The sequence below is a fragment of the Ipomoea nil genome, unplaced genomic scaffold, assembly GCF_001879475.1.
Source record: "Ipomoea nil cultivar Tokyo-kokei standard unplaced genomic scaffold, Asagao_1.1 scaffold1407, whole genome shotgun sequence".
Taxonomy (NCBI): Eukaryota; Viridiplantae; Streptophyta; class Magnoliopsida; order Solanales; family Convolvulaceae; genus Ipomoea; species Ipomoea nil.
In genome coordinates, this window is record NW_017617835.1 from 3,390,263 (window position 1) to 3,416,185 (window position 25,923).

Sequence of the window (25,923 nt, forward strand, 5' to 3'; positions counted from 1 at the left end):
AATAAATTATACTCCGTAATTAAGATAATTTAAAAAAATTCACCAAATAATAACAATTTATTTAATCACAGATGTAACATAAGAGATGCCACTCTTGAAGGCCGTTCATTCTTGTGCAATTCCTCACCCCGAGTCCCCTCAGTTTAGGGAGCCACACACAAACCTTGACACACACGTTACTATTAAGAAAATTAAAGAAAAACGAGATGTCATTTCAAAGAGAGTGGTGAATCGGTTCAGAGGAACATTTCCGATACTTCACAAGATTCAATACAAATTTATCAAAGTAAAATCCGCATCAGATGCGTAATGCAATACAGCGGATGAGCCCAATACCAGTATCATAATCATACCATGCATCTATCCCTTCAATCCCCATTCACTCAACATTCATTTTGTATCTAGATTTGCTTTCGCATACCCATTAATCATGTAAACTTTTCACCTTTCTCATATACCCATAACATAAAATTTGTTTCCATTGCTTCTGGGTGTCTTGGGCACATTTGAAAGAGAGAGAGAGCTTCGGTTCCTGGTTTTCCAGAGAGAAATTGAAGGAATGGGAATGCAGTGTTTGATTGTGGTAATAGAGGAGGTGAGTGGAGGGAGACTATGGGGTTTTAGAGATTGAAATGTTTGGGAATGGTGGAGGGAGGAGTAGATAACATGGAGAAAGAATCTGATTCGAAAGGTAAGCTTGAGTGCAATTCTCCCAGTGCTGGGAAATCGAAAAACTTTTCATTCAGAGCACCACAGGAGAAGTTTACAATCCAAGACTTTGAATTGGGGAAGATCTATGGAGTCGGTTCTTACTCCAAGGTTAGCCATTTCCTTTTCCTTTTCTTGCTGTTTTTATTATAACCAATTTTATATTTCTCTTTGATCTGTGATTATTTTTAAAAATAATTTATCAATGTTTTATTGTTGTTAGTTTGGATGATTCTACATTAAATTGTATGTTTTTTTGTTTTTTTTTTGGCTCCCCTTCTTCATAGTATTCATTTGTTTAAGGTAGGATTGATATGAAATGCCCACACGGACTTAGCTCACTGGTTAACCAGCAGTATTTGGAAGAAGAAACCAAGGTTCGAACCTTGGCAATGGCAATGTGGGGATTATGCCCAAAATGGGCAGATCCCTTGTGTGCACCGGCATGCATTTGGCCCTGTCTGCTGAACCATTGAGTCACCTTGATTTACATCCTCCTAAATGTTCAGGCCGGGGTATGGGGGTCCCTTTGGGTTGGGGACTCAACCTTTTGGGAGAAGAAGGATTGATATGAAATGGAGGCTGGAGCAGAAATCATGTTGTTGGTGCGCAGGGGGCATAAGAAATTCTTGCAGAAACATTGAAAATCGGATATGTTTCATATTATGCACAATTTGTTTTCCATAATAGTTTATAGACATCTTTAAATTCAGAGAGAATGTGCCAAGAATTGAGGTTATGTTGGTAAACTATCAGAAAGTTTAAAATTATGTCTGGAGCATATAAAATTTTCTTGAACGAAACTGATGTGAATGTGAAAACAAGTCATTATCACTACTATATAAAGATATGACAATTGTTTTCAATATTTCTTGTTATTTTTCGTTATTCCTTTGATTCGTTTGTGTTTCTCATTTGAATTTATTTATTACCATTGTAAAGTGTAATTTTAAATTTTGTTTACGTATCCTCACAACTTGATCACATGCACAAGTCCAGATGTTTGAGAATGCTATGTCATGAACAATCCAAATTCTGGCTTCTCATAACAGGTTGTTAGAGCAATGAAAAAAGATACTGGAAATGTATATGCCTTGAAGATCATGGACAAAAAGTTCATTACCAAAGAAAACAAGGCTGCTTATGTGAAATTAGAGCGTATTGTGCTTGATCAATTAGATCATCCTGGTATTGTTCGGCTATATTTTACGTTTCAAGACGCTTGTTCACTCTGTGAGTATTTTGATTTTGTTTTTGGTCTATAGTTGTGCATTTCTCTTTTCTTATTTAGTTATTTCATTTTTTTTAAAAATTTTTAAATTTTAAGTTATCTTCTGCTGGACTTGATTTATCAAAGTGCCTTTTGCTTTGTTTTAAAGATATGGCACTTGAATCCTGTGAAGGTGGAGAACTTTTTGATCAAATAACGAGGGTAAGCCTATCATCATTGTTTTTAACTTCTAATGTCATTTCAACAATGTCCTCGGGTTAGGGATTACAACACTGAGTTTCTTGAAGGAGTTCTATGATTGTGCTGGAAATATTTTGCTGATGTGTCCAAATAAATAGTCTTCTTTCTGTTTATGTTAATCAAAGGTGCATAGGTTTCATGAAAAGGTTTCCTGTTTCTTAAGTCTGTCTTATTCTTTAAATGCTTTATCTATTGCTACAATGCAATGTATGTACAGATGATATTCTGTGGATGCAGAAAGGCCGTTTGTCAGAGGATGAAGCTCGTTTCTATGCTGCTGAAGCTGTAGAAGCTCTTGAATATATACATACCATGGGATTGATACATCGGGATCTTAAGGTATATTCTATGTTGATGACATATATTAGTGTATGAAGAGTGCTAACCACTTTATAGTGCAGCCAGAGAATCTACTGCTTAGTGCAGATGGGCATATTAAAATTGCGGATTTTGGCAGTGTGAAGCCAATGCAAGACAGCCGAATAACTGTCCTACCAAACGTAGCATCAGGTAAATCCTTGATTTATGACAAAGCAACCACGAGCATTAAACATCATTCTTCCCGAAAGGTTGAATCCCCAACCCCAAGGGCCCCACACACCCCGGCCGACAGAGCATGTGGGAGGATGTAAATCATGGTAACTCAAACACAGAGGCTAGACATTTGCTTACTGTGCACCAAGAGCCCCTTCACTTTGAGAGGTTTCTCCCACACTGCCGCTGGTGAGACTCGATCCCTGGTCATTCTTCCCAAACTTTACCTCTGTGACCAACTGAGCTGCCCATGCGGGCGAGCATTTAACATCATGATTGCCCGTGCAAGGATAATTTGGGATTTTAGTTATGACGGAAACGATTGTTGGCCTTTTTTCCAGATGATAAGGCATGTACTTTTGTGGGAACAGCTGCTTATGTCCCTCCGGAAGTTTTAAATTCTTCTCCCGCAACTTTTGGGTACGAGTATCTTTTATTTAGTTTACAGCATTTTAATTAAGCTTCGAAGGTTTAAGCTAAGTCTTAGACACATTTGTCCATTATTCATGGAATATTAAACGTGTTTTTACCAGAAATGACCTCTGGGCACTAGGCTGCACGGTGTACCAAATGCTTGCAGGGACTTCTCCCTTCAAAGATTCTAGCGAATGGCTTATTTTCCAAAGAATCGTTGCCAGAGATTTAAGATTTCCAGACTATTTCTCTAATGAAGCCAGAGATCTTGTTGATCGGTTATTGGTAAATGATCGTTTGCTCACACTTTAGTATCACTTCTACAGCTGCTCTTTATGTTTAGTCTTTGATAATAAGTCTACGTGTTTAAGGTTGAAATGAGGAAAGACCGATCTTGTTATGATTGTATAGTGGTATGGAAAAAACAATCTGGCCAGCACTTTACCCCTTAATTGGGCCGACCCGATGTGAACGGGAATTAGTCTGAGTATGGTACGGGCTTAAAGGTGCCTCCTACAGTTAGGGCTTGCTCAGGACACCTCGTGGACTGACCAAAAAAAAGAAGAAGAAAACTACCTACTTTGTTCGAGTATATATTTGTAATGACTTCCATGATAACTCAGGATATGGAACCTCGTAGAAGACCTGGCGCGGGACCTGAGGGTTACTCTGCACTTAAGACTCATCGTTTTTTTGAAGGGATTGACTGGAAAAATTTGAGATATCGGACCCCTCCAAAACTTGCAGTGGAGCAAAGAGTACACATCTCACTTTTAAAGATATTTTACATCCCTTCAGAGTATTTATGTGTCTTTTCTTGGATAAGCGTTATGTTTTCGTAAGTTTTCATTGTTTAGACCCGATCCACTCACGGAGGTAATGATCGGGATGGCTCGCAGAATCACTCACACGCTGCGGATGGTTCGGCCAGAACAAACGAAGGAAGCGAGGGGGCTTCATCATCTTCTGAGGCCGCTAATAGCATCACTAAGATTGCTGCAGTTGATTCATTTGATTCGAGGTGGTAAGTTATAAGTCGCGCTCATGCCGTAAAAACATCGAGGTGGCATTTGGCGCATGTGATCTGTTAAGAGTCCCACACTGATAAAATAAGAGAGAATATATGGGTTTATAAGGCCAGATTAGCTAATTGGTTGGATTCAATCTTTTAGTGTGGTTTGGCCCATATGCATTATAGCCTAATTGAGTGACCCTAGCCCAATCTTAGTTTCTAACATGATCAAACACTCCTTTTCTTCCTTTCATCAGGCAAGAATTTTTGGAGCCTGGGGAGATTGTTCTTATGGCATCTGTGCTTAAGAAAATGCAGAAACTTACGAGCAAGAAAGTGCAGCTTATCCTCACAAGCAAACCACGCCTTATTTATGTAGACCCGGCAAAGTTGATTGTCAAAGGGAACATCATATGGTCCGACAATCCCAATGAGCTTAACGTTCAAGCCGCAACCCCTTCACAATTGAAGATCTGCACGGTACACTCCTTAATAAGCTCAACAGTTGCCAATAAATATGTACACGTTTGGTCTAAAACCGTGTCGTTTTTCACTGTTTTGTGTGTAATGATACAGCCGAAGAAAATTTTGTTGTTCGAAGATTCTAAGCAAAAGGCGGTTCAGTGGAAAAAGGCGATTGAAGCTCTTCAACACCGGTAAATACTCTTTTCTTGAATCTCCTCGCAACATTTTGAGTTGGATATGATGCTGACAAAGGAACTCAATCTAAAATTACTCAATTTTTTCTTGATCAAAGCTCTGGAGCTGTTTGAGCGATATTCTGCCATGACTTCGGTAGCAAAATTGAGTTCTGACTAATACAAATCGAGTTGTAAATTGTTCTTTATGGGTTCTTTTGAAATCCCCTTATTCGGTTTTTTGTAGAGTTTCTGTTTATGATATAGTTTGTGTTAAGTTAAAAGAAAATGTATACACACTGCATTAGTATCTAGTGAAGGGCAGTAAGAAAAAAACTTGTTACTAAAGCCCTTTTATGTATTTGATGAATTAGCTGTGAATGAATTTTGATTTGTTAATCAACTGTCTGTTGAATAGTCCATTTTTATTCCACTTTTGAAGCTCAGTGCATGGAATTGATATCATTAGGAATCTTGATAGCTCCGCCACTCGAGTTGGTCGACTAGTTAAGTTTGTTCTGAATTGTCAATTAATTGAATTGTGTCCGAGATTAATTGATATTATTTATTTATGTTATAATTTATGGCAACTAGTTAAGTTGTGTTCGAGATGAATTGATATCATTTATTTATGTTATAATGCATGGCAGCTTTGACCTCTCATAGAGTTATAGCAGACATTTCAAGACTATTTGCTATGTGTTGCTGAAATTTCCTTGAATTCCCTAGCATAAATTGTTGTCGTCTACAATAGTCGAATAATAAAAAGAATTAATTTCATTTTTGGTTCCTCAACTTTTAAGGTTATATCATTTTTGGTGTACAATTTTAAATTTTTTTTTTAAATTTTGGTGTCTAATTATTTTTTTAAAATCAAATTTTGTCCTTTTGATCAAATTATCAGTGAAATGTTACCAAATTTTATATTTTTATCAATATATAAACAAAAAGGAAATCATATCAAGAGAAGGATAAGAGTTAGTTAATCGTTTTCATAGATCTCTGGTTTCCTATCTTCCTTATTATTTGAAATGATTTTGTTTAGAGAGATATTGTCAGAAATAATTGATATAATCTTGATATGATCTGACAACAAAAATTTGTGCACTAAATATTAAGGACTAAATGAGAGAATTATATAATAATCAAGGAACAAAATTGCAATAACTTTTTCATTTATTATGGTGAGTCGACACAATTTTGTGAATGGAAATATGGAATTATGTGAATCCGGCTCAAATACACACTCTAGTCGTGCACTGAGCATTTATCGTAGCGATATAGCTTTCCGGGTACCAGTGTAACGGCAGCAGAGCTTTTGGAGGGATTCTGAGACGAGACGACGACGCCGTCGCGATGATTCCTCCGGCGACTTCATTCCCGATTTACGCTCACCGCCCTCCCACCGAATCATTCCATCACCGCCTCATCGACATCGTCAAAATCGCTCTCATCAAAATCTTCGTCTCTCCTTACGCCACCGTTAGTTCCCTCTCTCTCTCTCTATACATGCAATGCACAGACTGATATGCCTTTTGAATGATTAAAAAAACGGTATATGAATATATGTGTGTGTAGGTGTGTGAATTGTATTGTGGAAAAGTACCGGACGAAGAAAAATGGGATGAAGCTCAAATTGGTCACTACATTGGCATTGGTATGAGCATTTTTCTTTGAATTATTCCCTTTTTGGTTAGTTTATAAGACGGAGTATATAAATTATCATCTTAAGGCGTCGGTTGTTGAGGTATTTATCTAAGTTTTGCCATCGCAGATGTAGCCACGTCTGGAATGAATGAAAAAAAGGAAGCCTGGGAGAGTCAGCGCAAGGTTTACACCACTGAGTTAATTGAGATTGATCCTTGCACTGTAAGCCCCCTTTATGCGTTATAAAACTTTGTGTATATGTAGCCATATAGTAATAGTAGTTTCATTTAGTTAATTGCATCATATCTAGTTGGATGTGGAGTAGGCCATCGTCTTCTGGAGCTGAGGGTTTTCTCTCTACACTGACTCATTCAGAATTATGAAAGAAAATTCTGTGTGTATTGATAATACAGACCATCTATTCAATGGTTTTTATTTATTTATTTATTTTTATAGAACAGTTATTGTTGTTTTTGAAATAACAATGGAAGACAGAAGTCAGGACTGAGGGGAAATTGGTAGGACTGAAGGCTTGACTAAGGAAACATTTTTCTTCAATTATGGTATACTGTGGGAAGAAAATGAAACATAATGAAGTAAAGAAACAATCATTTTGGATTAGTGAAATCACAAATCTATATTAAAATTTAAAACTACCTAACTGCCAAAATGAGATGATGATGATTCTCTTGTACAAGTTCTTTTAGTAAAGGGGAGGGGCGGCCTCAATAGTCAGTTCAATAGAACTTCACAATGGTTATTAAACTTCTTGTGCATTCATTTGTTCCTATTTTGTGAATTTAGAACACTGAGTATCGCATATGAGGTTAAAGCTCTTCTGATGTCCATCCATTTCTGTGTGATTTTTGATCTTCACTATTATTATTATTATTATTATTATTATCATTTTATTTTTTATTTTTATTTTTACTTTTAGATCTTGTTTATGCCAGGTTTAATTTTTGTGTTATTTCTATTTTGCTACATGACAGCATATTTATTATGCAGGAAGACTTAAAAACGCATCTTCAGGATAAGGACAATCAGGCTGATATTGTTTTTTGCATGCACAATTTACAGGTTCTATACCTTTCTTGTAGTTTTCCCTGTGTGATCAATGATGTTTATATCTTCTGAAAACTCCAAATAAACATTTAGTGTTTGCTTGCAGCTGTGTTTTGAAAGTGAAGAAAAAGCGAGGAAACTATTGCATAATGTTTCATCTTTGTTGAAACCTGGTGGTTATTTTCTTGGTATCACAACTGACTCATCTACTATATGGTAGGACGCTTAACTGTTAATTTCTTATTCACTTTACTTGTTTGTGTTGTATGCAAGTGCTTTAGTCTTGCTTCAGTTGCTTGTAAACATATAAGCTTCTCTTAGTTGTAAATTACATCGTCTTCTTACTTTGACATTATTATGTGATTATGTCTTCATTTCTTTTCTAATCTTACCTAACTGTGTACTCTCTCAGTTGACAAGACAAAATTTTAGCTTGTATATTCAGCTATGCTATCTATCCAACTATTATATGGAAAAAAAAAAAAGGAAATTACAAATAATGATAATAATAAAAACTTGTAGGTCATTAAAACCTAATGGATATGTCCCTGATTTGCAAGAGAATGGAATCACTTAATTCCTAGCACTATTTCTCCATCCCCTTCTCTCTTTTGTGTCTGTATTACCAACCACCTTGCTCATGACTGACTCAAATCCTGAAAAAGAAAAAGTGTCATGTTGTTTGTACTTTGACAGGCATTTGAATCTGTTGGGCTTTACAACTGTCCAATAATTTGAGAAAGAAATAATGTTGTTGATCATTATCTTAGACCTGCTCCCTACTGTCTATTCAATTTCAAATACATTACCATAAGTACTTGGTTAGAAAAATTCAACTTGGTCCTCTGTTGGCTTTTTGGTTATTTTAAGATAACTGGTTAATGGTGATTTGGCATTGTTTTAAGATTAGTTATAGACTAATGTTCCTGCCAGTTGTTTTCATTCATGTAAACTACTTTAAATCTCTGGTTTGAACTGTCATTTGCAATTGTGTACAATATACTACCATCTTACCACGTTACTGTTACAGGGCTAAGTATCAGAAGAATGTTGAAGCCTACCACAACAAGGGCAGTGGAATGAAACCCAACATTGTCCCCAATTGCATTAGATCTGAGAGTTACACAATAGCTTTTGAAGTTGAGGAAGAGAAGTATGTGCTGGATTTAGCAATTAATTTCTTTTACTTATTTTTCTATTTATGCGTAATTTGTTTACTCTCTTTTTCTTTGATTTGCAGGTTTCCTTTTTTTGGAAAGAAGTACCAGATGAAGTTTGCGAATGATATATCTGCAGAAACTCAGTGTCTGGTTCATTTCCCAAGCTTGATCAGGTTCATTCTTGGCTTAGCATCTTATGCTGAATCATGTGGGCTGTCATTTTGGTTTCCTTTCTTTCTTTTGGACTATTAGAGAGCTTATAAATTTATATCCTGTCAGTCTTTGAAAGTTCTATAATTGACTTCTGAATAATTTTCTCCTTAGGTTGGCTAGAGAGGCTGGCCTTGATTACATTGAGATTCAAAACTTGACAGATTTCTATGATGATTATAGGTATGGATTTTGGTCTACAACTTAAACTCCCACTGCATTTAATTTTCCTTTTCCTTGAACTAATGTTTTGTCAATCCTTTCTTTCTAGAATATCAACTCCTCAACCGCCCCCCCCCCCCCCCCCCCCAAACACCACACACACACAAAAGTGACACTTAACTTTTAAGCTTTTCTTTACTCTTTCTTCTATGAGGACTAATCTTCTTTTCCTTTGTTTAATGTCTCATAGGCCACAATTTGTAGGAATGCTACAAGATGTGAACCATAATCTCATTGATCCTAGGGGCAGACTTCTTCCCAGAGCCTATGATGTTTTAGGTGTTCATTTTTATTTGGTTGTTCATATAATACTTCAATTTTGGGGGCTAACTGGCTCATATGATTTCTCATACAGTTCCGTTCACCTGAAATCATTTTTGCAGGTCTGTTCACTACCTTTGTATTTCAAAAGCCTGATCCCGACATTACTCCACCTCTGATGACTCCATTCATAGTAAGAAGAAACAATGATGATGAGGCAAGTGAATACCACAGTACAAAGCACATCTTGCAAGTGAGCCATTCTTGGAATTATCAATCTCATAACTGATACATCAGTATGATTCTAGTAGGCTTAATTGAAAAAGAAGGTTCTATTTCGTTAGCTAGTTCGGCAGTCTTTTTGGGTCTTGAAATAAATGCTGACTTGGGAACAAACCTTTAACCAAGCAAATAGGTGCCAGTCTGCTTGGAAGTGCTTTTGCCTTTAACTTTGTCTATCTGATCCTGGGACAACCCGAGTTTTCTTCTGAGGGTGGGCCAAAGAAACAAAAATATAATCTGTTCAGCAAATAATGAATTTATAATTTATAAACTACCACTATACAAGTGCAATAAATGGAAAAAAAAAAAAAAAGATTTATTTAAATCCACTCAACTTGGCGAAATGTACTCCACATGCAAAAAAATACACCCCCCAACCTGATTTATGTGGTACAGTTTGACTGAGCATGTAATTTAAGACCTGGGAGTTTGACCATGGTAATAATAATTATAAAAAGTGTCCTTGTAGGTTGTCTGTGTTATTTACTTCTATTTCAGAATTTGAATCTGAAGTAATTTTTAATTTCTTGACTTGAAAATGTCTGTAGAAAGTTTGTTTGCAGAGGGCATAGATTCATGTAAGGTAAAAAAAATAAAGTAGAAGTGTTTCAAATAATTTCTAGGTTGCCCTAAAAGGGAAGTCACATGTATTGGGATGAGTGAGTACATTTAAGAAACTAGTATGTTTCCTAGGAATTTCCCTAGGTATCACATTGTTAACATGATTTTTTGCTTTATACATTAGTTACTTCATAGTACAAACACCATGTAATAATAATTTAAAATGTTGAATGTACTATATGTATCCAAATTTTAGAAATGTTTTTTATTTTTAGTTGAAAAGAATCACTATTTGTTTTAGTAAATATTTGTCCTATATATTGTTTTTTTAAATATTATATTCAACATAAAAGATATTATCTTTATTTGTATCTCTATAGATAGTGTTGTATCTATTTAGATATTTTAGTTCATCAAAGTTGTTATTGTTGCATCCATATATATTTTAGTTCTTAGAGCTTTTCATGTTAAAATTAGCTACAACTTGAACTTTAAAATACTGAATGCTACTGTGTAACTATTAATAAAATAAATAAAGTTGTTTTATACACCATAAAATAAAATGTTAAAAGCATAAAACATTGCATAAAAGAAAATGGTAAGCATAGCCAAATAATAAATTAATGAAGTTAATTCTTTTCCACCATAATTACACTGACTAATACATAGTATACAATTGCACCCAACAACATGCAGCAACTATTACCAATTCTTTTGTACAAGTACAAACAATAATAAATTTTTTTTTTCCAAAAATGGATTTGAAATCTAAATTGTGGCTTGAAGTTGAAGTTAATTAAAGGATTAAATGCGTGAATATATTTTACTTGAGTTCTTCTATACACTTATTTGAAACTCTGTTTTCTTGTGTTTATTTTTATATGGTTAATACTAAATCCTTTAGAGTTGTGTAGGATTAAGGTTGGATTTGAAGTTTATATTTATCCAAATAAATTTAATTAAAACTTTTGCTATTTATCTAGATATTCAAAAATTTCATGATAAGTTCAAATTTTGTTCTTTATCCATTTTATTTGTTTCAAAATTTCATAGATTCTTTAATTCTTTAGTATATATATTTATAATTTTATATAAATCAGAATCACTGGAAAAGTTACACATAAGCTAACTGGTTTTCTTTTTATGTATAATATATGTCCATTATATTTATCTCAAAATTTTGTAAAGTTACTTAATATATTTATCATTTAAAAAATCAAAATTACAGGAAATTGACACATAGGCTAACTGATCAGTTATATACATAATATGTAATTAAATGTTTAGGCACAATATTGTATTTCCATATCAACAAAAGCAATCAATTTTTGATTATGTAATAGATATCCTTTTAATCCTTTTCTCTCAAGATATGTACTCCGTAATTAACATATCTCAATATTTGTAAGTGCAAATGGCTATAGTATTGCAGTTGCAAGACTATATATAGAAAAATGGAGCAGGCATACAAAGAGAGTCAAAAAATAAACTAGTACATGAAACCCACAAAACTATACTCCATTATGTTGAGGGAAACAATAGTTGAATACCAAAATTTGAACTTTTACTATTTGATACTTGGGGAACAAACTACAAAAGAAGCAAAAAAATTACAAAAAACGTGGCTATGCCACTCCAACACACTCAGTTTAACATATGCCGAACACCATCAGGAAGAGAGTTGGTTGTTGAGGACAAGCAGACCAAGCAGCACAGGATCAACGTGTGTTGCCAACAGTCCGCACAAGAATTTGTTTCTCTATGGATATGAACCTAGTGACAACTCTGGTTCCTCTTAACAAGCTTATGAATAGTGGACACAATATGAAATGAGGGATCCCTATTGTTTTCCCCATTAGTTGTCTTCTTAATAGTCACTTTCCTGTTCATAGTTGCCCTTTTGCTAATTTCCTTTATTGGCAAAATCAGAAACTCCCCTCCCTTTCCCATAGCTTTTAAATAGGCAACAAGTTGCTAGATTAACAATTAAGAATGCTCTATAACTAATTAGGAGGATAAATTATCTGCCTGAGGTCAATGCAGTTACCTGAGTAGGAAAAATTCAGTTAACTGCATTATAATTTTAAAACATATTCCAAATGCAGAAGTTCCTTACCAGAAGATCTGACTCTTTCAGGTTAGTGCAGTAGTATGATTTGTATGTGAGCTTGTATTAGAGTAATCATCATCTCCTATTGTTGGATTAGTTCTCTGGCCATCCTAGTGTGAGGATATGTACAATTCTAAGGATCAAGTAGTGGCACCTCACCAGTTATTATTCCTATCCTTATGAATATCTGGAGAAATTTAGGAAGTCTTTTGTTTTTTTTCTCACATATGTTTACGTCAGTGCTTATAGTTAACAATAGATGCTATTACTAGCTTTCTAGTCTCATCGCCATAGAGAATGGATGAAGGATCTTTTATAATGTTGAGCGGTGGCATCATGAAGTGATAAATCTTGATTATATTTCAAAATCATATTTTTGTTCATTTGGTAGAGAAGTATTTGGTAAAAAAAAAAAGAAGGAAGAGTGTGGAAAGGAAGACATTGGCTATGTTAAATTGATTAATGTGGAAGAAAGTGGATAAGTATGGAAAGCAAAATAGGAAGAAATGTATTCTTTACGGTCTCTTCATCTCTTTTCATCTTCAGGTGAAGGGAAGTTAGAATTATTTCAATTGATGTCATATTACATTTATTACCTTCTCAAGTGGCTTTATGGTGATGCGATTGATCTTGAATGAAAGGTAGAGGAGCCTAGTTTCTAATCCTTTATTATAGTCATTGACTCATTTCTCTGTCCCACAATGTGGAGAAATGTGGTGCCCCCGGAGAAGAGAAATTTATTAAGGTTTCAGGCAATTAATCTGATGGAAAAAGTATATAGAGGACCAATGTAAAATTTCTTAATGATCAGTTTGAAGTTTTGCCTTAATGTTTGTGTGATGAGGGACTGCTTGATCTCATGAAAAAGTGAGCCTAGTAGCCTACTGATGACTTGGAGATTTCAGTGACCCAATTAATTCTGGCATGGCTTGAAAATGAGATTATTTCCTTTCTGAAACTACTACTATGTTAGTTAAAAAAAAAAAAAAAAAAACCCTAGGTTTTACTTGATAACTATGTGTGAAAGGAGAGCTGAAAATTCTTATTATTCTATCTTTATCATGAGGAAAATGTACCCATAGTCAATAGTGAATTCTAAAATTTGATATTAGGAGTTTTAGCATTTATGATATTGAAAGGTAAGATGAAGAAAGGTCAATGCCATTCCATTTAGGGAAACACGGACATGGTCTTTTGGAGTACCAAGGAGTGAAAACTCAATTTGAAATGGGGAAGTATGGTTGACCGCTACAATGTGTAATTTGGTGCTTGAAAACGGAATGCAATTTAACTCCTAGCAGGTCTTTTACGGATGTAACACTCGTTTCGTACTTCGGCATGCAAGTTGGAATATTTAGCTTCCATGCTGGGCAATGTAGAGAGGCTTTTACAATGTAACGAAAACAGGTGGGATGCATTCCTTCTATGTTTTATGCATATCACTATATAAGGAAAAGATGGTGGCTGACATGCTGTCCTTTGCTCAGCAGGTGTAATACACAATATCCGCCACGTTAATGGAAGCAGAAATACCTTCTTTGTATGGGACTAACACTACACTGGGTATGGAAGACAAGAACATAATTTAAAAAAAAGGTGGATTTTTATCGGTTGGTTCTTTGCACAATTGGTTCTAACTTCTAACTATTAAATAAGTTAATGAATTCTGAAAGGGGGGTTGAATTTGAATGAATACTGTCTTGTCTGTCTATTGTGTATTTTTAGGGTTCATATATGGAGAAAGGGTGCCTTGAAACATTGAGGACTTGTAAGAATAAAAAGGGGGAGGAGGGGGCTAGGAATTTCAAAGTGTATTTGAGAAGATACCTGCATCTAAATGTATCAGGCCAGAATGAGTTACGCATTTTATAGGGAAATAACACATATTATATCACTGTACATAGTAACTTAGTAGGTTATAACTGCACAAACCTAAATAAAACAACTGACCAGACCTAGCTCCATCCTGCCCCCTAAGGAGACAGAATGCATATCAACACCTAGGGATGAGGAGACAGAATGCATATCAACACCTAATTCCTTTAGGAGAGTAGGTGTAAACTAATGAGCATACATGAGCAATTTAGAGAAACCATTAGTGTTGGTGCAATTTTTAAGTGCTGACATTTCAAATGGTTATATGCATCCTGCATCCAGAAAAGAGTTACGAATACATGAATGGTAGTTTATAGAAAATTAACAGTTGGTGAACCTGGCACTAACTAGATAAGGCTTTCGGTTAAATGATTCTATATTCATTTCAGTTGGTCTTTACTTTGTCCAGGAACTATTTTGTTACTTCTGGTATTTCTGTTTCATTAACCTTTTCTTTCTACGTAGAATTTATTTATGTAGTGTATAGCAACCCTAAATTTGTCAAGATTTTGCTTGCCTTTGCTGTGGTTTTGTAACTTCATCCCGCTGCCTATTTCATTCATTTTCTGTTTTCTGGTTCTAGATGATACCGATGGATCCACAAGGAATTGTGTGGAGAGATGATGAGAAGAATGGACAGGTTGAGTCATCCCAGGGATTGGGCAAGATAACAGAACAAAAGGGGATATTAGGTCCCGGCCCAGCAGAATTGCGCTTCCCTGAGGCACTTTGACCCATCATTGATTAATGGCTGAAGTGGATTAGATAGAGAAGTGAGAAGCTGCAAGTTTACTCTAAGTTCAGTAATTTCATTTTGGAGAGGGAAGGGAGAAGGTGGAAGAAGTTTTGTATGTTGTTATAAGGCTAGTAGTTTTACTCTGTTGAAGAGCTTTAAAATTTGCCAAGACATCCAGTATGGAGGCATTGTACAGTCTGTACTATTTCAGTAGCACAAGCCAAGGTATTGTGTCACTAATAGGTGTAAAATCACTGTTATTTGGGGTACCTTTTATGTCACTGTCTGTATGTATTAACAACGCTAAATTGTCATTAGTTTTCTATTGGCCTTAAAATATAAGAAAATACTACTTGGACTACCAACTTTTACTCCCTCTCACAAATTCTTGATGTAGACACATTTCTTGGAACTTATATGATGAAAAATAATTGTGACTTCCAAAACTATAATTTCTAAACGCGGTGCACTTCAAAGTTTACATATATATTGTAATGGTTACTTTGTTGATCCGAGCAGTGGGATTGTGTGAAGAATGCACTGTGAGCATGATAGACCGGAAATCCATGAGAGGTATTGGCAAGGAAATTGATCAGAGGGTAATGAATTCAGGAAAATCATTCTTAAAGAAACCGCACATTCTTCTTGATATATAGAATACATGCAATTGTTGAATTAAGCCACAAAATAACAAAAACAAAAATCCGACCGTAATGTGGGATAGCTAGTCGCCAAACACTACACTACAACATTGGCTACTCATAAAATACTCTTTGAAAGAGCAGTGCAAAAAGCTTTGACAGAAGCCAAAAAACCGATGAGGATGGATTAAAGTCTAGTCCTCAAGCTCAATGATCTTCACAACAGACGAGTCACCTACCTTCTGGAAGACAACCACCCTGTCATGTGGCTTTATTACCCCTAGGGCCTTCCCGTGGTCCAGTGCAACCTTCAACACTGATTCATTTGTTGCATTAGTGGGGTCAGCCTGCAAGAGAGCAAATCTTAGAAACTATATTGATACAATGAGGTAGCTCTAACTTAAGGATTGCAAATTCAAATGAAATACCACTTTAGTTATTTTCTTTTTGTTTCCCCCTGTGATCATTGCATATATGATACAACATCTTGATGTAGTTTTGAAGACCATTTTGAAGAATTTGTTATTCAAAAGAGAAAGCAACAATAAAATAGATCTAATTCTAATAAATCCTACTTAATATTGGAATGCAGAATGTGCAGTGGAACTAATCAAAGCCAGAGTGAATTGGGAAAGAAAAATCTCACCGGATGACGGGGATCTGCAAGCATGGGAAAAATGCCTCTGACTATTAGAGATTGTCTAGCCTGCCCATTGTCATCATCGAGATAGTTAGTGACAAATACTTCCAAAATCCATCAAACTAAGGGCCATTTATAAGTAGAAAGGTATTTTACCTCAAAAGCCCCACTAAATGTCCAATGAAGCTGATTACTCTTCAGTTGAGGAATAACAACAGATAGTACAGGCATTGTTGGCCTATACTTTGCTATTAATCTGCATAACCAAGGGAAGTTCCATAAATTGCAAAATGTGCATGAAAGAACTACTAGAATTTCATAAAGCTCTACATGGCACAAAGACGGTAGAGATATTGCTTGGAATCATTTTCTTCAAGCTTTCTCTAGAGATACAACAATTTTCAGACATACCTTGCTGCTCTCCCTGATGATGTGAAGCAAATAATAACAGATGCCTTAACCTTGATGGCAGCACGCACCTGATTTTAAGCAAAAGAAAGTATGAGTTATGTTGCCAATACAGTGAATCTGCATGTGGGCTTCTTTCCTGTTAAACTAAAGCAAACTCACTGCAGAGGAGGCAATAGATTCCAAGTGGGACATTGGTTCTCCAACATGTTTAACAGTTTTCTTGAAGTAGAAATCTTGATTGAAAACCTTCTCAGCCTGCATACAGGGCTTTAAGTAAATTACAGTGATCCACATGATGTTCAATTGATAAAAAAGGCCTCCATCGCAAAGGAAAAGGATAACATAATTATGAACTTTTAAATTCAAAACATTCCTGTAGCATTTGGTCTGATTCATTCAGTTGACCCAAAAGCAAAATGATATACAAAAGCATAATACCAGATAACTGCAAAATACAGAAAAGAATTAGGAAACTCTACCTCAGAACAAATTTTGCCGACGACTGAAATAGTCTCAACAGGATATAATCCTCGCAAGGTCTCGGCACCTAGAAGAATCGCATCACAACCTGAGACAAGCAGAGAAGAATTGCATGAGACAGGTGCAAAATGAGCCTTCCCGGATTAAGGCCCACTCAGAAAAGCAGGACTAGAGTAACCACAACAATTTATGGAACAAAAATATTAATCAATAAAGCATCAGAAACAGAATTACAGAATTTTATTTTTATCGGGAGGTCAAATACTACCATCAAGTACAGCATTGGCAACATCCGTTGCCTCAGCACGAGTGGGTCGCAAGTTATCAGTCATAGTGTCCACAACACGAGTAACAACTGCTGGTTTACCAGCCATGTTGCACTTGAAAAGGGTTACCTTCTGATGCAAAAATACCTGAAAAGCAATAGAATCTAGTAGTTGGCAACACTGTACTTACTATAAACAGAAAGCAGAAAATGTCAACAAATATCTAAATGGGAAAACCAAAATAATAAAATAAAAAGCATGAGCTTTTATTTTTAAGGAATAAATTACTTCTGATTGCCACCAGAAAACTCATTCCTTATGTTCCATTTTCTTTTCTATTATAAATTGCATTTCCATTCCAACTTTTGTTTTGATTGGCATACTATTAAAGCAAACAAATACTTCAGCTCAGATTTTTTTTTTTCATTGAAATGAAAAGAATCACACTTTCCTTGCATATTTAGTCCCAACTAATTAGTCACACATAATAGCAATGTACCTTCTCAGGAGGGAGATCAATCCCCAGATTTCCACGGCCAAAAATGATTCCATCTGCTTCTTGCAGAATCTCATCTAAGTGTGTCAAGCCCTGGAAAGAAATGAAAGTTGATAAATTATAAAGCACTAACTTATAACACTATTGGCATACAACTTCTGTTTCAAAATACTGCCAAAGCACTTGAAAGACCTCTGACCTCCACATTTTCAATCTTTGCAAAAATTTGAGTTTGACTAAGATCCCCCAGCTTAGAAAGAAAATCCCGAGCCTAACATGAAAAGCCACATCATAGTTAGCCAGGAAAGCCAAAATAGCACTTGCTTATGCTACATATAGTTCATTCACATATGATCAGAAGCAAATGCATAAGACATAGAAATACAGAGTGAAAAGGAAAAAAATATGAATTATTGGGAACTGCACAATGCCACAATCACTTACATGTCGAACATCTTCTGCATGTCGCGTATATGATAGTGAAAGAAAGTCTATACTGTTTCTAACTCCCCAAGTGCTTATGACCTGACACAGTCATGAAAGATCCAAAGACACTTGATAAGGACCAAACTCATCATAGCACTAGGAAGGAAAACTATGGCAAATTCGTGAACATAGTGCAAAATACTAGAACACAAAAACAGGCTTAGAAAGGAACCCTGCAGCGATTTATATTGCCAAACAAGCACTAAAAGCTGAAAAGCCATTAATTCAAACATAAATTGATCTCCAATAATATGCAGTGTATTCATAAACAAAACCAAACAGATCCAAATATACAGATCATAGAAAGCCAGTATATCCAAGCATATTTTATCCTCCTAACACTGAATTGATTGCTGTAGTTGACCACTAGGTATAAGGTGAACAACATACCTCCTTATCTTTGTCAGTCAGGGTAGGCTGATCAATGTGAATTTGGTTAACATGTAAAGTGTACAAAGACCCAGACAAGGTGGCAGAACTTTTTATAAGGCAAACCACATCATCCCCTTTCACCTCAGTAACCTGCATCAGACAAAATCCATCAGAAACACCGATTGTGCTTAGATTAATTTCGTTTTATCAGTGCTTTCGCTAGGTTCAAGCAAGGATGGGACTTCAGTAAAAAAAATTCAAATTTCTTAACCACATGGCTATAATTGATAGCAATAGTAAATTGCCACAATACAATGTACAGTGTATAGTGGTACCAAGCTTATCAATAAATAGCCAAGAAGGAAGAGTATCTCACTGCTTAGATACAAGGTATCAAATCTATAGGCCTTACCTCAAGCCACACTGAGGTAGTTTCTTTTCCTGTGAACAAGTATTGACCAATGAAAATAGTGTCTCCAGTTTTCACTGACTGCAGAAACAGAAAAGTAGCCTCAGAGTTCAGAACATAACACTCCCTAGAATGTTGATCTATGCACGTCATAAAAGAACAATCTACATTTATGATTACAGATGTCTCATAAGAAGCAAAACTTTCTCATATCTACAAGCTGACCTTTGCCAAGCCATTAAAATTTATAGGGAGTAGATTTGGAGTAGCTTCCTTTTCTACATCAGGAGTCAGAACTAGTAACGTATCTGCTTCAAGGGAAATAGGATGGTTGCTTTTATTGATGACTTGCAATTCCGGACCACCGGTGTCCAGCATAACCTGGAAGAAGAGAAGAACAACCACATGCTCACACCTCCAGAACATTATTAAACAGGGAAGCCCAACAGCTCACAGAACTCACACCAAGCTATCAGACAAGTCACTTACTGCACAGAGTTTCTTCGTTTTCTTGACGGCCACCTTCAAATTTTCTAATGTCTCCTGGTGAAACTCAGGATCACCCCATGAAAAATCGAATCGTGCCGCTATTACAAACAATGAGGGAAAAGAGGATTGGTTCATCACCAGTCTAACCAAAATAGACGTGCAAAGAGCGAAACTGTCGAAGCTAAACGGAAAACACACAAATCCACACAAAAGCGTATAGTTGTCCAATACCAGACATTCCAGCATTGAGACAGTCGGAAATGACATCAACGGATCGCGATTTTGCACCCAGCGTCCCTATGATCTTCGTCATTGCAGGAAAGAAGCTCTGCGCACCATTTAAATTCACCAAGTATTATTGTACTATATACGAATCGCAAATAAAAGTAAAAATCACAGCATATTATACTATACCAGCATCATACTGAAACTTTCAAAAATCAAAATCAACAAGTCGATGATCGAGTAGAAGCATATGCATTGAACCATACGAGTTTGCGTTAATCATTCAAAAAATAAAATAACTAACAAACAAACCGGAAAAACTACCAAAACGAAAATAAATAAATAAATACGCTGGTAACCAAGCGAGTTGACTCACCGCTTTGGACGGCTGGAGGATGGAGGCCATCCGAATCGGCTCTTCAAGTAACAAGTTCGAGGAATTCATCTCCGGTCACCGATCAGCGTTTACTATAGCTCAGAGAGAGAGAAAGAAAGAGAGAAGTTAGTATCGCGGCTGTGAAGACGGTGGAAGAACAATAATGCGTATATATATGTATCATATGCGTATTTAGTTTCGAGTATTCTCTATTATTTCCAGTTTTGAAAATGAAAAACACCGTACTGTTCTACAGTAGCACGCACTGGGTTTGGAGTCTATGGGCGAAATGGGGAGCGAGGCGGCACGGCGTTGGTGCGGCACGTCGCCATCATTGGCTAAAACACACGTCTCACGAGGGTCAATGCCATGGGCTACTATTTTTGACCACTTCATTTTTATTTTTTATTTTTACTAGAAAACTTATTAATAATTATAGTTAATACCCAAAATCGTCCTCGACTATAGTGGTTTTTCTCAATTTCGTTCTAAACGACTTTAGTGACCTAATATCAGAGTTTTTTGCACTTTTAGTCCCACGACTATAGTGGCACTGGCAGAATTGATCCACGACTTTTGAACCTTACAATTTTAGTCCACGACTATTGATTTTTTTGCAAAAATGGTCCTTCCGGCCACTTTTCCGTCAAAATTTCACCGGAAAAAAAAAAATTTCTATTTCTAGTCGGGTTAAAATTGACATTTTACTTATCTCAAAAAATTAAAAGAAAAAAATTGATATTTGACTACATACAATATTACTGGGCTACATACTACTGCCCCAGGCAGCGGAGTACATGTACCACTCCAATGCTGCTGCTGGATAACCCAACTAGCCCGGGGAACGCCACGGCCGCTCCGCCGCTTACTAACAGCCCTGCCTGCTCCAGGAACTCCGCCGCCTGGGGCAGTAGTATGTAGCCCAGTAGTATTGTATGTAGTCAAATATCAATTTTTTTCTTTTAATTTTTTGAGATAAGTAAAATGTCAATTTTAACCCGGCTAAAAATGGAGAATTTTTTTTTTCCGGTGAAATTTTGACGGAAAAGTGGCCGGAAGGACCATTTTTGCAAAAAAATCAATAGTCGTGGACTAAAATTGCAAGGTTCAAAAGTCATGGACCAATTCTGCCAGTGCCACTATAGTCGTGGGACTAAAAGTGCAAAAAACTCCCTAATATCATTCCAGAATTTTGTGTTTCGCTCAATTTAGTCCTCCATTTGTTATTCCGTCAAATTGGTGTTAAATAAAGGGACAATTCAGTAATGTCAATATTGATCTCTCTTTACTTTCAACTTGTGAAGTGCGAAATTCCTCTTTCTTGTACGAATTACACCCAGAATTACTTCCGGACCTGCAAATCAAATTTTATATTCGCAGTTTTATGAGTAATTCTGGGAGTAGTTCGTAAAAAAAAAAAGGGATTTCGCAGTTCACATGTCTATGAGTAAAGAGATGTCAATATTAAAATTACTGAATTGTCTATTTATTTAACACCAAATGGACAGAATAACAAATGAGGAACTAAATTGAGCAAAAACACAAAAGTCTGGGACTAAATTGAGCGAAACACAAAAGTCTGGGACTAAATTGAGCGAAACACAAAAGTCTGGGACGATATTAGGTCACCAAAGTCGTTTAGGACGAAATTGAGAAAAACCACTATAGTCGATGACGATTTTGGGTATTAACTCTATTAAAAAGTATGGCTGTAACTTTTCGATAAAAGACCACAATAATTTAAATCAATCTAAGTAATCTATACATGATAGACTCAAATAAAAAAGGTTAATAGATCACTCACACTTAAAATAACTTTATCCTTATCAAACTTGTAATGAAGCACAAAAATCGACTAGTGACCCGCTATCACAAATCACTAGAGTTTCGACAATCTAACAGTGACATTTTAGACAACAAAGTGCCGCTTTTGAAAAACGAAGAAGAAGACATAGGTCGCCTTCTCAACTGTTGAGAAGATGACCATCTGGGTCCCCTTCTCCGTTTTTTCAAAAGCAACTTATGTCTGTTTACCGGTCACTTTGTTGTCTGAAATGTGTCAAAATGTCGACGACGGATTGCCGAAACTCTAGTAACATGTGATAACATGTCACTAACTGATATATAAAATCTGACAACGGACAAAGACACTAAGAGAGTACAATTTATAAATTATATAAAATCTTTGTAAGGTATACTTTCCTCCTGCATGCACAAAATATAAATTTTCAAAACAAATAACCGTATAAATTTATAACCCATGATATTATAAAATTCGAGATTATATGATATAATTTAAAATATACACTCAAATCTTCCCATAAAAATCAAATAACAAAAATTTCAATAAGTAAAAGTAAGAAAGGGGCAGAACTATATTTTTAACTTTTTTAAAATTATTATATAATTAATTGAATATATAAAACTTTTTATTTTACTAATTGACATTTTTATTATAGACATTATAAATTTATTTATAATATATTATATTAACTTTTTTTTTTACACGAAGAAGAAAGGTAGAGAACAAGCAACAATCCTTTTCAATAGTATCGATATCAATAATTAATACCTGGTATAGATCTGGTTGCCACTTGCCACAACATTAGTTATGAATGCTGTCATTTTCATATTCCAGAACGTCACTATTGCTAGTCTTTTCAAAACACATGGACGACTATGAACTACGGAGTAAGGAGTATATCTATTTAATATCTGACCTATAACGCCTAACAAAAAGCTAAATTTGTTAAATCTTAATTTCAATTAAAAAAAAATATATGTTGGCAATATAAATTGTATTGTATTGCTAAATTATAGGAAAAAATTACAATTTATACTTCTCACAAATATATTAATTATCAATGTTAGTCCTGAATTATTAGTAGTATAAATATTCTTTTTAATTTTCAAAACGTGACATATATTGCCCTTCCCTTAATAAGAAGAAAGGGAAACATTGTTGTCTGTAGGAGGAGAACAAACGAAGAAAGAAAAATGAAAGAAAAAAACGTGATCTTCGAACAGGAAAAATGACGGGTAACCATATTTACACCACTAATAATTCAGGGGAGTAGCATGATACTAAATTTTAGTAAATAAATATGAATGATGCATGATAAAATCCATTTGTCTTTATTTATTAATGCAATTGTTTGATATTAAACATTAAATTTTAGAAGTCATTTTATTGTTGGAGCAACTGAGAGAATCTTAGTCGATATTAACACTATTTAGCCCTTTGCATCCGCATGAAGATCATTTATATCATATAGGGGTGATCCCAAACTAGTGTACCCCAATCTCCTGCTTGACCTAAGTTGATGAGATAATTCACACATTTAGTACATGACCTTAATACATGCGAGATCTTCATGATCTATCTGAAAGACATTAACTGCTTATAATTGTTACAAGTTATTATCTTAGCTATTACATATCACTTTAGAAAACATAAATTTTCAATGATACACCCTACGTAGTACAAACAAATTGATCTGTATATATAAATAAAAAAAATCACTTCAATTATAGATAAAATTCAACATACTTTTTGAAAGTCCATGTAAGATAGTAGTGTGTCTTATTATATATTTTGTATCTTATAACTCCATCTATAATTTTACATTTATTTTGATCATATACTTTTGCTTAAAAATTTCATTGCGAAAATTTTATTTGCACACTACATATATTTATAACTAGTTGTATATATATATATAAGTAATGCAACATTTTGGTAATAATTATTAATGAATGGTTAATGTCTAAATTTGATTTTTTATTTATATATGTAAAATTTTGTTTGAGCATGTAGTTTTTTTTTTTTTTTGGAGCACTATCAACTTTATTAGTAGGAGTAAATAACTAAATTGCTCTCAAGATTTTATCTATTAAAAATATTTGATCACTTTTCGTCGACAATTTGGCTGGATGGAATGAAATTGAGAAAAATTAAATAATTACGATACTAAATTAATATTTTTAAAACTTATGGACTGAAATTAACAATACTCCAATAATCATGAGATCAAAAGTGAAATTAACTATATGTGTGTGTGTGTAGAGACACATACAAACATTTATGATTTATATTATAGCACTTAGCTAATAAAGTTAAACAAAAAATACAAAGTTGATAGTATATACAAACATTAAAGTACAAAGTGTGTGCAGTATGAACCGAATCAATCCCTTTAGACCGGTGATTAGTTTTGAAATGGCAATGCCCAAGCCCCAAGGTAAATGATTCAAATAGTAAGCAGGAAGATTGGAAGAAAATCAGTGGGCTTAATTATACAGGTCGCCGGTCAAGGCCTCTTAAATTACTACTTCCAAGCATCATTCGTTGGAATACTGAAAAGGTTCAGCCGACAATGTCAATTGTCAAAAAGCAGAGGAATTCAACTGGGAAACAAGGGACTTTATTTTTATTATTAAAATTATTATTATTATTATTATTATTATTATTATTATTATTATTATTATTATTATTGACCAAGTACTAGCAAGAATCAAAACTTTTAATTTTTAAATATGAAAATTATACTTTATCTATTTGGCCACATTTTTATACTACTCTATAATTTTCAATTGATGAGATTAAATATTAGATTTAAATTACTGATTTGTATATTAGTACATGTACAAAAATGTCCATGATGGCAAACCAGATTGTCACCTTCAATTCCCAACTCCAAAGTGATTGTTTGAATACTGTGGAAGTGGTGCACGCAGATTGACAAAAACAATTGAATTTCATTATAAAGGTTATTGACTGACTAGAATACTCAACCAACTTCAATCTGTATTTTATTAAGAATTAATTTCACTTTTGGTCCCACGACTTTTGAGTTCTTATCACTTTTGGTGCACAACTTTGAATTTTTTCAATTTTGGTGCCTAACTTTGTTATATTTATCAGTTTAGGTCCTTCTAGCCAAATTGACGGTAAAATATTTCCAAATTTTATATTTTAGGGGCAAAATCGTCATCCCATGGAAAGATCTTCAATATTTAAACAAAAGAAAAATCATATTAAGAGGAAAAGAAGAGTTTGCCAATGGTCGAAACTATAAATCCCATATATCTGTCTGGTTTCTGCCCATCTTCCCCATTATTCTCATCATCAAACACCTATAGATATGATTTTACGGTGATCTTGTTTAGATATTGAAGATGTTTCCTTGGGATGAAGATTTTACCCCTAACAATATAAAATCCAACAACATTTCACAGTCAATTTGGCCGAAAGGACCAAAATTGATAAAAATAACAAAGTTAGGCACCAAAATTAAAAAATTTTAAAGTTGTGCACCAAAAGTGATAGAACATCAAAAGTCGTGGGACCAAAAGTGAAATTAATTCTTTTATTAATAGGAAACCTTGCACTTTTCGTCTCTAACTTATAACGTAATTATAATACTGGTCTCCATTTATTGGTCGTGTTCACTTTCTGTCCCTAAGTTAGAACTGAAGTTGTAAATTTTGTCATTTTTCTAACAAAACATTGTGGACAAAATTTTCAACGTCAATTATACTTTAGAGACAAGAAGTGAACACGACCTATTAAAAAAATGACGGAATTTACCTCATATATGTGTCTACCTTCCCTAAACTGTCGAAATGGCCAACTTTTTTGAACTACCTAATAGAAATCAAACCGAAAAATGAAAATTTCAGACAATTCAATTATCAGTCAGAAAATATAATATTTTTATAAAAAT

The 25,923-nt window shown here is 34.7% G+C and overlaps 3 protein-coding genes and 1 long non-coding RNA gene across 10 annotated transcripts; 2 read left to right on the forward strand and 2 right to left on the reverse strand.

Moving 5' to 3' along the window:
* Nucleotides 1–141: 141 nt before the first annotated feature.
* LOC109186654 (3-phosphoinositide-dependent protein kinase 2-like) lies at nt 142–5,192 on the forward strand. 2 transcript variants are annotated; one of them, XM_019336737.1, is made up of 12 exons: nt 142–819; nt 1,761–1,941; nt 2,088–2,140; nt 2,417–2,518; nt 2,581–2,689; nt 3,055–3,133; nt 3,247–3,412; nt 3,751–3,885; nt 4,027–4,151; nt 4,397–4,619; nt 4,716–4,795; nt 4,897–5,192. In XM_019336737.1, exons 1-12 carry the CDS (start codon nt 643–645, stop codon nt 4,910–4,912), a joined length of 1,446 nt encoding a protein of 481 aa, XP_019192282.1. In that variant the 5' UTR covers nt 142–642; the 3' UTR covers nt 4,913–5,192. The 2 variants fall into 2 exon arrangements, with proteins under 2 accessions (XP_019192282.1, XP_019192283.1); XM_019336738.1 differs by lacking the exon at nt 4,897–5,192 and having other exon boundaries at nt 4,716–4,799.
* On the reverse strand, nt 4,186–23,892 carry LOC109186657. The gene is made up of 3 exons (XR_002055156.1): nt 23,882–23,892; nt 20,948–20,958; nt 4,186–4,358 (listed from the first exon to the last, which is right to left on the reverse strand). It is a non-coding gene; the product is annotated as an uncharacterized LOC109186657 (long non-coding RNA).
* On the forward strand, nt 5,954–15,229 carry LOC109186655 (mRNA cap guanine-N7 methyltransferase 2). 4 transcript variants are annotated; one of them, XM_019336740.1, is made up of 12 exons: nt 5,954–6,057; nt 6,106–6,259; nt 6,356–6,434; nt 6,552–6,646; nt 7,433–7,504; nt 7,596–7,705; nt 8,520–8,642; nt 8,730–8,822; nt 8,974–9,042; nt 9,272–9,360; nt 9,465–9,595; nt 14,754–15,229. In XM_019336740.1, exons 2-12 carry the CDS (start codon nt 6,134–6,136, stop codon nt 14,901–14,903), a joined length of 1,137 nt encoding a protein of 378 aa, XP_019192285.1. In that variant the 5' UTR covers nt 5,954–6,057; nt 6,106–6,133; the 3' UTR covers nt 14,904–15,229. The 4 variants fall into 4 exon arrangements, 3 of the variants coding, with proteins under 3 accessions (XP_019192285.1, XP_019192286.1, XP_019192284.1); XR_002055155.1 differs by having other exon boundaries at nt 5,961–6,259; nt 14,754–14,958; nt 15,012–15,229; XM_019336741.1 differs by having other exon boundaries at nt 5,960–6,259; nt 9,465–9,559.
* LOC109186653 (pyruvate kinase 1, cytosolic-like) lies at nt 15,510–20,359 on the reverse strand. 3 transcript variants are annotated; one of them, XM_019336735.1, is made up of 16 exons: nt 20,198–20,359; nt 19,828–19,924; nt 19,597–19,694; nt 19,333–19,488; nt 19,111–19,188; nt 18,717–18,848; nt 18,285–18,365; nt 18,040–18,111; nt 17,844–17,933; nt 17,347–17,491; nt 17,078–17,166; nt 16,758–16,853; nt 16,599–16,666; nt 16,344–16,443; nt 16,194–16,253; nt 15,510–15,894 (listed from the first exon to the last, which is right to left on the reverse strand). In XM_019336735.1, exons 1-16 carry the CDS (start codon nt 20,264–20,266, stop codon nt 15,742–15,744), a joined length of 1,584 nt encoding a protein of 527 aa, XP_019192280.1. In that variant the 5' UTR covers nt 20,267–20,359; the 3' UTR covers nt 15,510–15,741. The 3 variants fall into 3 exon arrangements, with proteins under 3 accessions (XP_019192280.1, XP_019192279.1, XP_019192281.1); XM_019336734.1 differs by lacking the exon at nt 20,198–20,359 and having other exon boundaries at nt 19,597–19,924; XM_019336736.1 differs by lacking the exons at nt 18,717–18,848; nt 20,198–20,359 and having other exon boundaries at nt 19,597–19,924.
* Nucleotides 23,893–25,923: the final 2,031 nt, after the last annotated feature.